Raw genomic sequence first — 13,254 nt, 5'->3', positions numbered from 1 at the left:
GTAGGAGAGAAATTAAATAAGGAAGAAGATAGCGATGTCACGTTGTCACCCCAAGATCCCCATTTGGAGGCGACAACACCCTAGACCTCCGCCATTAAACAAAAGATTCGCAAATAAAAGTGCTAATGCCCTGACCAGTGCATAAATTGTTAAAGCTTCTATAAAATCCAGACTAGACAATAAATTACCTCGTATTTTACCCGCCGCCACTAGTTGTCTCACAATACCTTCTACAACTTGGCCCGCAGCAGTACCTTGAGTCCTTGACCAACTCCATGTTGGTGTACGATGTCTTGTATTCCGTCGCAGTTTAATCCAGGGAGTACTGGTGCAGAACCTAGACACGCAGGACGGCGGATTAGGGTTTTTTCGTTATATATTTGTAGTGAAGGTTTCTTTCTCTGTAATGCAAGCAATACTAAGAGATGTGAGGACAAGCGTTGTAACCCTATTCTCCATTGATAGTGAAGCAGGATCTCATCTCACCGGGGACGTAGGCAACCTTGCCGAACCTCGTAAAATCCGTGTGCATTGTTTGTTTTATTTTTTCCATTATCTTCTACATCGTTTTCGGGTTGCGTTTCTACACTCCAGGTCCAATAGAAGCAAGCCCTATGGCCAATCCAGCAGCAATAACAGAAGCCATGCACTGCAAATGAGTATACACGCACACCCAAGGACACTGCTTCCTTGAGTTCCCCCCCCCCACATGCACAACAACTGGTAACCCACTATGGAAGGGAAGGTGCAATAGTGTAACCCACAAACCGCTAGACAAAAGTATGAAATATTGACGTCACTAGAGGTCAAGACCAAGTAAATGTTTTTCTCATGATGGACTTGAAAGAGTCCAGACCTAACCACATTGTTGATGCCCTACTAGATGGAGAGGCAAGTGAGGTGGGTCTTGTGTGGGAATACCGATGGTAAATGTACCCAGCAGGTGATGATAGAATAAGAGACGTTGGCAGTTGGCACCCATCCGGTTGGTGTGTGGGGGGAGACAGTTTGCCACCAGTCAAAGACGAAGGGGGAGAGGGTGGTGTGGAGGTTGGCGGAGATGGAGATGGACAGAAAGAAGTCCTTGATGAGGAGCTTCTGGGAAGGGATCTATAAGCCTTACCAGATGAGGTAGACGTCGATTGGGGAGGAGTGGACGGGACCCATGTGGCAACGGAGGTGGACAAGGTCTAAGGAGCCCCGCACCCTCTACTCTCTCTCTCTCTCTCTCTCCCCCCCCCCCCACTGTGGATGGATGTTGCAGTGGATGGGCTAGGGAAGAGAAGTAAAGAACATAGAGGAAAAAGTACGCCAAACATAACATCTATGGGCAAATTTGGAAATATGAAAAGAGAAGTGCCCCAAATATAAAATTTATGAAATGTGAGTGACCCCAAATATAATACTTATGAAATATGAAGTATCCCAAACATAGCTTTTCAAACGTTAAGGTACCATAAGCTTAGTTTTTCTAAATGTGAATCGATCTTTCTTTTAGTTGTAGAATCCCTCATTGATTGATCAATGTGTGATATTCCAAATCCTCATTACTACTGAATCGGAACGATCTCTGGATTGATCAGAAGATCCTTTCAATTGGATAGAATCCCTTACTTGAATGAAAATAGATTTTGTGGAATCATATTGAATATTTGACAATTCATTCCTTACCTTTTACCATATTTATCCAAATAATAATAATAATAAAGGGAATCCACTGAACCAAGCAAGATGGTTCCCAAAAAACCGGACAGTTAATAAAAATCTGTTCGCCACTAGTTTGGTCCAATTTTTAAAAAAGGGCGTTTATTAGTGGGGACTAGACAAAAAAAAAGAGAGGGTGGATTGAGTTTTTCCCAGTTTGCCACTAGTTCGGCCCAATTTTTAAAACATAAGGGCAATAGAAGGTTTTTTTTTTTGGTTAAGAGGGGTAAGTGCATTCGGACTTTGGAACACTGACATTCTCTCTTAAGAATCATTGGAGGAAAGAGATCATTCACTGACCTTGATTCGATTGCCTAAGAGCAAAGCAATTTGTCCGCTGGTTATTTTGTGGTCCCCCACAGCAGACACAAGATTGAAATCCACATCAGGCATTGATGTAAAGCTGAACCACAACTGATCCGAGGGGGGTGGCTTAATACGTAGCTGCAATGTTCCTCGGACCGATGCAATCCTTATTGCCAAGGAAATAGGCACCTGCAGTTCGAAGGGAAGAAAAAGAGAACATATATAAGCTTGTATTTCAAAATTCACCCTCCCCCCAAAATAAAAAATGTTGATGTAATAATACTGATGAAGAAATGCCGGCAATGGTCTAAAAGTGACAATGACATAATGATAAGTGTGTTGGTTCTGATGATGATGATGATTCTACATATAACCCAAGGGTACTTTTCAGAAAACCTAAATATTTCCAAACCAACAAGAGTTGATCAACACTGGGATATAAATTTGATTCTGATGCATGGATTAAGGTATTGGGATTGGATCAGCCATATTTATCAAGGCATAAAGTGACCCAAGGCGAGGGAGGATGTCAAAAAATCAAGGTAACATCAACAAGGTGATGCCTTGATAACTATGCATATCAGAATTACCAATACCAGCCTGACACCACATTGGTGGTACAAAAACCTGTGAGGGAAAAAATAGTAAAGAAAAAAAAAAAGTATCGGAATCTTGGCAGAGGGGCAAAAGCATCCAATCCAGCTCGACACAGCCGACCCATGTCAGCATTTGTATCAGTATCGGCGGTGACCAATACCGGAACCAATACCATGAACTATATCCTTGTTCTGATGATGCGCAGGGCAAAAAAAAATTTGTGTAACATGAAGTCAATGACAGATGAATGACCACCAACAGAGAGAATATTTACAAACCTGCGACACTTGCTTGGCAACAGAATTCAAAACAGACTTCCACCTTGATAAATATGTTGACGTCCAATTAGTGCTCTTGGAGTTTCTCAACCCGTCTGATGGAGACAATGTAAAATTCACAAATTTAGTATCACTAAAATTTGGATATTTCTCCGAGCAACTTTGGCTTAAAAACTATTTGGCGGATGTGTTCTGAATAACAAATGAGCACATCCATTGTTTTTCATCATAGTATTTGGAACTCACAGGAGATGCATGTTTAGACAACATAATGGGCATATGATAAGATTTCCAATTGCACTTCTCTTTCAATATGATTACAGTTTTAAACTAATATTTTTACATTCATAAAACTCGACAAACTAACAAAATGCATGCACAACCACAATTACAAGGTAATGATATATATAATAGAGAAGTTTAAAGTTCAGCCTCAAGAATGCAAGCTGTCTTGATTGGATGTGTTTTTCAAGAGGCATGTAAGCTATGTACCAGACTTGCTTAGTGCTGGGGCCTCTGAAATCTTAATAGGAGACATTAAACAAAGTAATGTTATTATCAAAACAGGACGACCTAAAGACTAATTTGCTTCTCTGTTTAAATATGTTAAAATAAAAGTATAGCTGCTATGCTTAATAGATTAAGAGAATTCTTTTGAACTTAGCAAATGAAGGAATTCTTTTAATCAATCATCAATGAACTAAGAATTAAAGATGGCAATACAAGAAAAACAAGCATACTACAAAAGAGCTGTACAAGCATGAAAGGCAACTGAATACTGCTTTCCCTGTCAAACGAGATGCCAGCAGTAAAAAGGAAGTTATCACCATACATTTTTTCCCCTGCAGCAGAAAGCTGTGACATGCTAAGAGAGAAATTCCTCTCTATCTATTTGAAAGTTCCTCGGCAATATCTAAAGTCACCTCTTGCATATATCTTCTGCGCAACTGCAGTAGAACTCAAGTTGTATTTATCGGTGATCAAATCCTGTTCTCTTGAAGTCAAATTTTTATACCCTAGATTCGCCGCAACCGAAGTTGAATGGCTGTTCCCAAGCCAAATGAAGATCCCTCTGTTGCTGATGCCAGGCCCTCATCACTTGGACCTTCGGATCTCTCTCTTTGGATTGAGGGACATAACAGGTTCTCCCTGCTATCACAATCATCTGATTCTGAAGAAAGCTCTCCATCTCCTCGATTGACTGCTCCTGCCGCCACTGTGGAGTGCCTTGTTGGCCTTGATATGCATGTCTTCTTGGCCGATGCTCTTCACGCTACCTCTGCTGCTGGGCCTTTTGCCCTCGAGCCGTCGCTTCTCGCGTCTATGCCTTGCCCTAGCACTATGGACTCATCGATGAACCATCCCCCTACTTATGAGCTACCCCCTCTCCTTTCCCTCTCTACCTCTGGTGTGGCCAAGCCCATTTCAGAACCTAGCCCTCCTCCCTTCTTGGACCCTTCTAGTCGCCCCCACCTTCCAATGGTCCTCTCTCCTTCATATGCTATCCACAACCCGCTTACCCTTTCTCAACCTTCTCGACCAGCTCCATCTTCCTTCTCTAACCCGACCCAACCTCCACTACCCATTTAACTTAACCAAACCCAACCCAATTACCCTCCTCCTTCACCCGACTTCCCTCACCGACCCTCCATCGCTGCGCTCCTCTCCCGCCTTCCCTCCCCTTCAGTGCTCCTCTTCCTATCCCTCCCCCGCCACCATCATATCGCGCCCTTCCCTGTTGTTTTTTCCCGTCGGCCACTCTGTAGGCCCCTCTGGCAGTTGCCTATCCTGCAGTTGCTCCAGGCCCTTCTACGGTGTTCTCTGTCCCTCCTGCTACTGCCTCGTCTTTGTCAAATGTTGCGATCTCCATGCCTGGTTCTTAGCCTGTGCCCCTCGCGCCCTCTGCAGCTACCACAGTGTTTGCGTCTTCGTCTAACTGCATCACCCCTTCTCCAGACGCCTTTGAATCCTTAGCCACGTCTTCTATCGTCGCCTTGGAAGGTGCCAGCACCGGTTCTTCAGCTCCCTCCGCCTTAGCCCATGCCTCTCCTATGTGCCTTGATCTTGGCCTCCCACCGGCCGCTTTTGTGGAACCACTATCATTGTGCTACTGGCCCCTGCTTTGCTTGCTGCCTCTCCCCTGGGATTGCTTGCCTGTCGCCTCCTTGTTGTGCTAATGCTGATGCTGATGCCACGCCTTCTCCACACACCGACCTCCCTCCCTCCCCTTGATGATGGCTCCTTAAAGCTCTACTCTGCCCAGGCCCTTCCTGAGCACGTTTCAGCTGGTGTCATTTTGGGCTGCTCCAAGATCCCTCTCAGGTCCGGGCAGGCCCATCCTGCCCCCACCAGACCTTCCTACCCCCACCGGACCTGCCTCTCTTCACTTGCCTACCGCGACTTCGGATGTTGTTGTTGCCTCTAAGAAGTCCCTATCTGCCCGTCCTTGCTCCGAAGGGCCTGCCAAATCCAAGCCCTCCAAAGCTCCTTTGCCATCTCCCCTCAAATAGTATCCTGTTGGCCCAAGTCAAAACCCTCCCCTTGTTCGCCTGCCCCACCCATCAGCTCTGATGAGCTTTTGTTGCCTTCTTCCTCTCGTTCCAAATGATCTTGTGGACTATCTGGAATGTTAGAGGCCTCAATTCCTCTGCAAAGCATGCCTCTATCCGCTCCCGCATCAAGTCTTCCAAAGCGGTTATTTATTGCCTTCTTGAAACCCATGTCCTTGAAGCCAATGCTCCCCGCATCATTGCTTCTGTTGCTCCCTTTTGGTCCTTCATTTCCAACAATGCCCATTTCCCTAATGGTCGCATTTGGATTCTTTGGAATCCTCTTTTCCTTCATATCTCTCCCATTGCTTTTTCTTCCCAAACCATTCACTTCTCCTCCCCTCCCTTTAGCTCCCCCCTCTCCTTCTTCTTTGTTGTCTATGCTCATAATCGAGCTCCTGATAAGCTTCCCCTCTAATCAGACCTTCGTTCCTTCTCCTCTTCCCTCTCTTCCCTCCCTTGGGGCATTAGAGGAGACTTCAATGTGGTTAGGGCCTCCCATTAGAAGCTTGGAGGTGTCCCAATTGACATCTCCTCTACGTTTTTCAATGAGTGCATTGAAGATATCGGGATGAGCAATCTTAGATGGTCTGGCTCAAAATTCACTTGGCAAAACCGTAGAAGTGGAGCTGACCGTGCTGCTTGTAAGCTTGACCAGCTCCTAGTCAATGAAGAGTGGCTCATTTTCTTTTCCCTCTTCCCATGATTGCTTTGACCTCCGTGGTATTTTCGCACTCCCCCATCTCCCTTTTTGTCCAGCCCCATGTCGCTTTTGGCCCTAAGCCCTTCAAATTCTTTGACATGTGGTCCCTTCATAAGGATTTTCTTCCTCTGGTGAGGGACACTTAGGCCATCCCTATCAGCAATACCTCTTCTCCCCTCATTGCTTCTGCAAAAAAGCTCAAAAATGTCAAAGCTGCCCTTAAGTCCTGGAACTCCTCTGGAAACATTTCTGCTCAAGTCTTTTCCTGCTAAAATAACTTGACCTTATCCAATCCAGGCTCCAGCTTGACCACCACAATCCTTCCCTTGCTGAGGATGAAAAGTTGGCCGCCTTGGAGTTATCTTCTCTCCTTGCCTAGGAAGAATCCTTTCTCTGTCAGAAATCCAGAATTAAGTGGCTTGAGCTCGGCAACTCCAACTCGTCCTATTTCCACCATCCTCTCAAAGGTCGGACCAATACTAACTCCATTCCCATGCTCCTTTCTATCACTAGCTCTGATATCCTCTCCCCTCAGGATATCAAAGTTGAGGTCGTCTCTTACTTCAACGGTCTCTTCCACTCTCCCTCCTCCTCCCCCCCTCCCTCTTCCCTACCCCCAACCTCCTCAATAAATTCATTCCTGACCACCTCCTGCCTTCTCTCCAGGCCATCCCCTCTGAATGATGAGATCCTAGCTGTTGTCCTATCCCACAAATCCAATAAAGCCCCTGGCCCTGATGGATTTAGCATAGGTTTCTCCTAATCTTGCTAGCATATCATTCGTGATGACCTCATCTTTGTTATCCCTAGCTTCTTCCTCAACCCTTCGCAGATCAATGCAATCAACCATACCTTCCTCTGCCTCATCCCCAAGAAAGAAGTCGCTTATGCCATGCTAACTTCAGGCCTCTCTCCCTCTGCAACTTCCTTTACAAATTCATTGCCAAAATCCTTGCTAATAGGATCCAGAATGTTATTGACACCCTTGTCAGCCTTAACCAATCTGCCTTCATTGTTGGCAGAAGCATCTCTAACAACATCATTCTTTGTCACGAGATTGTTAGAGGGTTTAACCGTAAATCCCACTCCTCCGCTGCCCTTCCTAAAATTGACATCCATCAGGCTTTTGACTCCATTTGTTGGAATTCAGCTTTAAAGTTTTGCTCTAGATGTCCTTCCCCTCTCCTTTGTCCACTGGATTCTCTCCTGCATTTCCACCCCCCTTCTCGGTCCTTATCAATGGTAGCCCTGCGAGTTACTTCTCTTCTTTTGTGGGTACCAGGCAAGGTTGTCCCCTCTCCCCTTTTCTCTTCTACCTAGCCCTTGAGGTTCTCTCTAGCTCCATTCAATCCTCCACTGGCTAACACCTATCTCTCTCATCCCCAAACGTTAGATCTCTCATGTTAACCCATCTTGCCTTTGTTGACGATCTCATAATCTTCTCCAAAGTTGATCTTGTTTCCATCACCAATATAATAGCTTCCCTCCATCTCTTTGAGTCCCTCTCTGGCCAGCGATTAATCTCCTCACATCCAATCTCTTCCTCGCTGGAGTCTTGATGCTCGCCAAGCCCACCTCCTCGCCATTTCTGGATTTTCTCTAAATTCCCCTTATCATATATTTGGGTCTCCCTCTCATCTCCTCCAGGCTCTCCTCCCACTACTGCTCCTCCATCATTGATTCCATTAAGAAAAGGCTCCAGCTTTGGAAAGGCAAGCTCCTCTCCTACGTTGGCCGTCTAGTCCTCATTCAATCGGTCCTCCAATCCCTCTATCGCTATTGGTCTGGCATTTTCATCCTTCCTGCTTCCACCTCTAAAGCCACTGCTTCCACCTCTAAAGCCATTGAATCCCTCCTTTGTTCTTTCCTTTGGAAAAGCACAAATTTATCTAGATTTCCCTATCCCATTAGTTGGTCCAAAGTTTGTTGCCGTAAAACTGAAGGGGGTCTTGGCCTTAGGCAAATCAAAGATGTCAACTTGGCTGGCATCTTGAATCTCATCTGGAATATTGCCTCCAAGCAACATAGTATCCGGGTCTCTAGGTCTACTCCACCCCTTTTAAGAATGATTCCCTTTAAATTGCCTCTCCCTCCCCAGATGCCACTTGGATTTGGTGAAATATCCTTAACTCCAGACATCTTTCCCTTCTTGCCATCTCCTACTCCATTGGCAACGGATCTACTACCTCTCTGGCTGGATCATTGGCTAGAATCATCTTCTCCTCTAGTTCGACCAAATCTACCATGGTCGCCTCCATCCTTTCCTGTGGTGTTTGGACCCCTCCTGCCTATGCAGTTATGGTGTGATAACCAAGTTGTGGTCTATATTGCGTCAAATCCAGTGTTCCATAAGAGGACAAAACATATTGAGGTTGATTGTCACTTTGTTAGGGAAAAGCTACAGCAATGAGTTATTTCTACAAGTCATGTTCGCACAAAAGAACAACTTGCAGATGTTTTCACTATGTCTTTGGGGAGTATTAGAGTGGATTATATTTGTAGCAAGCTGGGCATGATTAACATCTATGCTCCAGCTTGAGGGGGAGTGTTAGAAGTCTATCACGAGAAAGGAAGAGTCTAGCGCAAGTCGCAGACTCCTCCCTTGGGTTTTGCTAGTCCTATTAGGACTAAATACAGATAGGAGTTAGCAAATGGTATTAGTTTCCCATTTTGTTCTTTTCTATTCCTAGTACGACTTGTAATAGTTATTCTATTTAATGAATGAAGGAGGGCAACCCCAGTCTTTTCGATTGGGACTCCCTTTGCTCCACAATCGCAGGTCTCTCTCTCTCTTATCTTCTCTTCACAGACCTAATCTATAGTTTATTTCTCAGTTGTAACTTGTAACTTCTGATCACATCTGAGCCTCTTGTTTGCCTAATGTTTGGAGCCTATCACTAGGGCTTACTGGGGTTGATTACATCGTAATCTTCCTTACATCAATGGCCTTACCTATGGAATAAACGCAAAGAAAACATCAACTAGTAAGGCTGATCTCTATGGGGAAAAAAACATAGGATAAGTTCTCATGGCTTTAGAACCAATATATAAACAAAGAACCCTTTCAAATGTAATTTAATTCCAACTATTGGATAGATAGGGTACCGTTTGCATCGGCCACTTGTCAAATTTCACAGACGAAGTCAATCATACTCCCCATGTATTGGTATTTTACCTTCTATTTTCAGTTATGCATTGTTTCTGTAGCCCCTTGGATAAATGCTTTTAAATGTTGAAATCTTAAATCCAACTTGCAATTTGATTTGGATCAAATCTAATTCAACTTTGTCACCTACACATGGACAGCAAAATTCAAGAAACAAGCACATGGAGAATACAGAATGCATCCATACTTACTAAGCTTACCATTGCCATCTTCCCTCTTCTCTTCATCAACAATCTCCCCGGAAAGCTTAAGCTGGTCGCTAAGGTACTCAAAACCTTCAAGAAGATCTGTGGTGGCCTGACCAACAGAAGTTGATTCTAGACTTGAATTTGCAATGCCTTTTTCGAAAGCTGGTTCATGAACTTCAATTCTTGTTTCAACATCTAATATTGCACCACCTGAATATTCAATGTCAATTTCTATTGTCCATGCTTCATTCATGTCCATGGGAAGAACCCTCATGCTACGGATGTAAGGTGGAAGATTTCCAAGATCTAAGCCACTACATGTCACTCCACCAATGTAACTAGGGGTCCTCATATTGGACAGCGTTCTCTGTAGATACCAAACAATGGGAATTATCAGAACTATGACAAAACATATATTGCACCATTAAGGGAGTCTTCCCTTAACAGGCCTAATATCTCCCATGTACCATCTTAGTTAACACTCAAATTTCGGGACATTTTATCCCTGTCACCATCTATCTTGTGGGTTTCAGCCAAGTACATTTGCAAGGGGTGAAATAAAGCATTGAAAATTGGCTAAAGACTAAACTTTGCTGAGAGTTTACAACCATTGAAAATACAAGGTAAAGCTCAAAAAATGTTGGACATAAGCAAACCCTGGCATGTGGTCAAATGTGCATCAATCTGGACAACCCACTTGGAACAATGTAAATTGGAGATAAATACCAATAAAAAATCCCAACCATTTATCTTGGGCTTCAGGTTGGAGGCTTGGAGCAAGGGTTTTCTCACTTGGAATCTAGAGTTCAAAATCCAATATATGCCTTTTAGTATGTTCATCTCTGAGAACTATCAATTTGAAATGTGTGCACTGACCCATAGATGCACCGCATGGTGCTACTAAGGGGTTCAAATACCATTTTACCCTTCCCACCCACATTTCAACAAAAGAATGCAGATACACAAAATAGAAACTAATAATGGATTTACTACCTGAACCCGTGCTTGTATGGAGCTCTTCACCTCTTCATTGCTTTTGGCATCGAAGAAAAGACGTGAAATTAACAAATTCAAACAAAGTGTTCCTTCATTAATACCAGAATTTTCATCAGAATCTGCTTCAGAGATGACAGAAACCTGGCTTTGACTTCCTGAGTGAGTTAAATTTGATGGAAATTGCTCTGTGGCTTCCTCCAAAGAATTAGTTGTATTCTTCTCTGTCAAAGGAGCCTTTAAGCCAGAGGCCAAGAATGGATATTGGACTGAACGAGACTTCTCACCAATCTTTCTCTCTTCGCGGCCCGACAATGAATGACCACTTGTCTTATTTTCTAAACCACTCTTAGAAGCTTTTCTTGCAAGCTTTTTCAGAAATACTCGGACCTTCGAAGAAGAGCCATCAAACCTACTTGTCCTATCTGCTGGTTCATTGGAAAGCCCTGTTGAGGTTTTCATAAATGAAAGGTATCCTGGATTCAAGGATGTTATGTAACCATGGAACTCTTCACTCAAATTGGCATACCATGTAAGTCTACCCTTGTCAGCAGAAGCAGCAAGACGGAGGGCTTTACACCATGATTCCTTCTCCCAAGAAGTCTCAAAATATAGGTAACAGATCCTACTTCCACCGTAAATCACTGAAGATTTGCTTTCCACTTTAACAGGGTATCTTTTGGCCCTACAACACCAGTTAAAATATAAAATAATCAAATCTCAAAATTGCAGACTGAGAGTGAAGACATGATTTACTTAATCATCAACCGGCTGGCTAAGACATGGAAAAGAAGCATCCTTTCTAACTATGTGGTCCCCAAAAACCCATAGTGCCATGTACTTGTAGAGATCTTATATCATAACAAGAAGTGGCTGTGTCAAGGGTGCTGCAGAATTGGAGAAACCATCCTGTCCCACCCTTCCATGAAAGACATCAACAGGGTAGGGCACAACATCAATGAGGCACCCATCAAAAAATAGCCTCTGGGTCTATAAGTTGACCTGATCAGATGATCCTACCTGGATTTCCATACTCATGCACAGTAAAGACAAGAATTCCACCATTATGTATTGAAAAATGTAACATAATAAATATATATAAGGAAATCAGGAAACGCATCCATTTAGGTAGTCATAGATCAGCAGGAAGAATGTTAAATAAACAAGTAAATACAAAATGGAGCAAAAAAAAAAGGGGGGGGGGGAATATTCTACATTCATTTTGGACTTTAGCGGGTATCTGAAAAGGCATAAATTTTGTTACAAAGTTTACCACTTCCTTGAGGGTAGATCTGATGCTGAAACGGCACTTATCGTACAACCCAGAAGGTGGATTGTTTTCTGAGTAGTACTTAGATCTGTCAGAAAAAGAGAGTGATCTTTAATTTCTGCATGTTTCTTTACAGGGTAAACCTCCAAGATTTCCTTCTTGCACTTTTGCTCCTTTGGTGCATTGTCATCTCCAGAAACCTTCGGTACCCTTTCTGATTCTAATATCCAAACAAACCCCTGAGAAAACAAAACTGCAAACAAGTCAATGTCAAAGCGGATTGAGACATACAACAATAATAGCTAAATTTTAAACATAAAATAATTGGTGCATGCAACAGTGACAATGCCTGCATGGTCAGAGGTATATTACAGAATGGAAAGACATATCAAACAAAGTACATGGTTCAAAATCTCGGCGAGATCTTTCGTTTTTTTTGGCTTGGGGAGACAAAAGCACAAGCATTATATAGAATGTACAATATCTCAATCGAGATCTTGGTGAATATCTTGGTCTCGACTCGACTTGAGACCAAGTCACATGGGGTATATACATAATTTCGACCCTCAACTCGACCCAACTTGACATAATTCGAGATCTCCCACCTATCTCACCCTGCTGTGAAGAAAAAGTGAGCTTTTGTTGATTTTTATTGCCAATTCTCTCCTTTGTAATGCAAATTAAAAACTTCAACAGTTGGAGATTGGAGATTATCACTTCTTCATCAAGCTTTGGAGATCCTTTTCTTCTCAAGAACAGTTTTAAGTAAAAACAACATCTCAAACCATTTTTTCATGGTCAATAGTAGTTTGTTTTTATTGTGGAATAGCTTAGAGTGAAGGCTCCGAAGATACCTACCTGGGGTCCGAAGTCAAAGTACTATTTTGGGTTTGGTTTTTAAAAAGATGAGGTTTCCACTATGTTTAGAAGACCTAAAATAGGGTAAATGGCAAGTTTCAGGGGCTACAAAGCCCATGTGACCTCCGAGACCAACCACCAAGATGATCGGGGAGAGATCTTGCCAAATCTTGGTATTTTGGCCCACTGAAACCTGGGGCAAGATCGAGATATTGAGCCTTGACAGAGTATATGAAGTTGGGATTAAGACAATGATGCATGAGCATAGATTTTTTTGTTCAAAAGATGAACCAACTTTGAAGCAGACCACTCCGGATGAATTAGCAAAAAAAAAAATTACACTCAATTTTTCTAAATCAAATATAAAAAGGGATATATTAACTAATGGTTGCTTGAACAAAAAAGGTATAATCATTCCCAAGGAAAGCTAATGAAGGAAAGAAAGAAATAAAACAGTAGTTATGGAGGGGATGTATCCTTCAGAGGACCAGCCAGGCAGACTCTCCCAAACTAACCACATTAGTCCACTTAAACTTGTTCCATGATGTGAACTATTCAATTCCAAGCAGGTCAGTGACTAACCCTCGCAACGAATAGCTAGAATATCACTTTTTTTTTTCTATTCTTTTTTTCTCTTTTTTT

General features: G+C 43.0%; 1 protein-coding gene across 1 annotated transcript in view; it reads right to left on the bottom strand.

The window, feature by feature from the left end:
• The window catches only part of LOC122066531 (testis-expressed protein 2-like), a 57,222-nt gene that overhangs the window by 21,421 nt on the left and 22,547 nt on the right, over positions 1-13,254 (bottom strand). The window contains 5 exon segments of the mRNA XM_042630353.1: positions 2,005-2,199; positions 2,886-2,980; positions 9,504-9,858; positions 10,485-11,169; positions 11,758-11,993. Coding sequence (XP_042486287.1) covers positions 2,005-2,199; positions 2,886-2,980; positions 9,504-9,858; positions 10,485-11,169; positions 11,758-11,993 — 1,566 coding nt within the window.

The sequence above is a fragment of the Macadamia integrifolia genome, unplaced genomic scaffold (assembly GCF_013358625.1).
Source record: "Macadamia integrifolia cultivar HAES 741 unplaced genomic scaffold, SCU_Mint_v3 scaffold2447, whole genome shotgun sequence".
Lineage (NCBI taxonomy): Eukaryota > Viridiplantae > Streptophyta > Magnoliopsida > Proteales > Proteaceae > Macadamia > Macadamia integrifolia.
The sequence above is the reverse complement of the archived record's forward strand: the minus strand, read 5'-3'. Positions and strand labels throughout refer to the sequence as shown.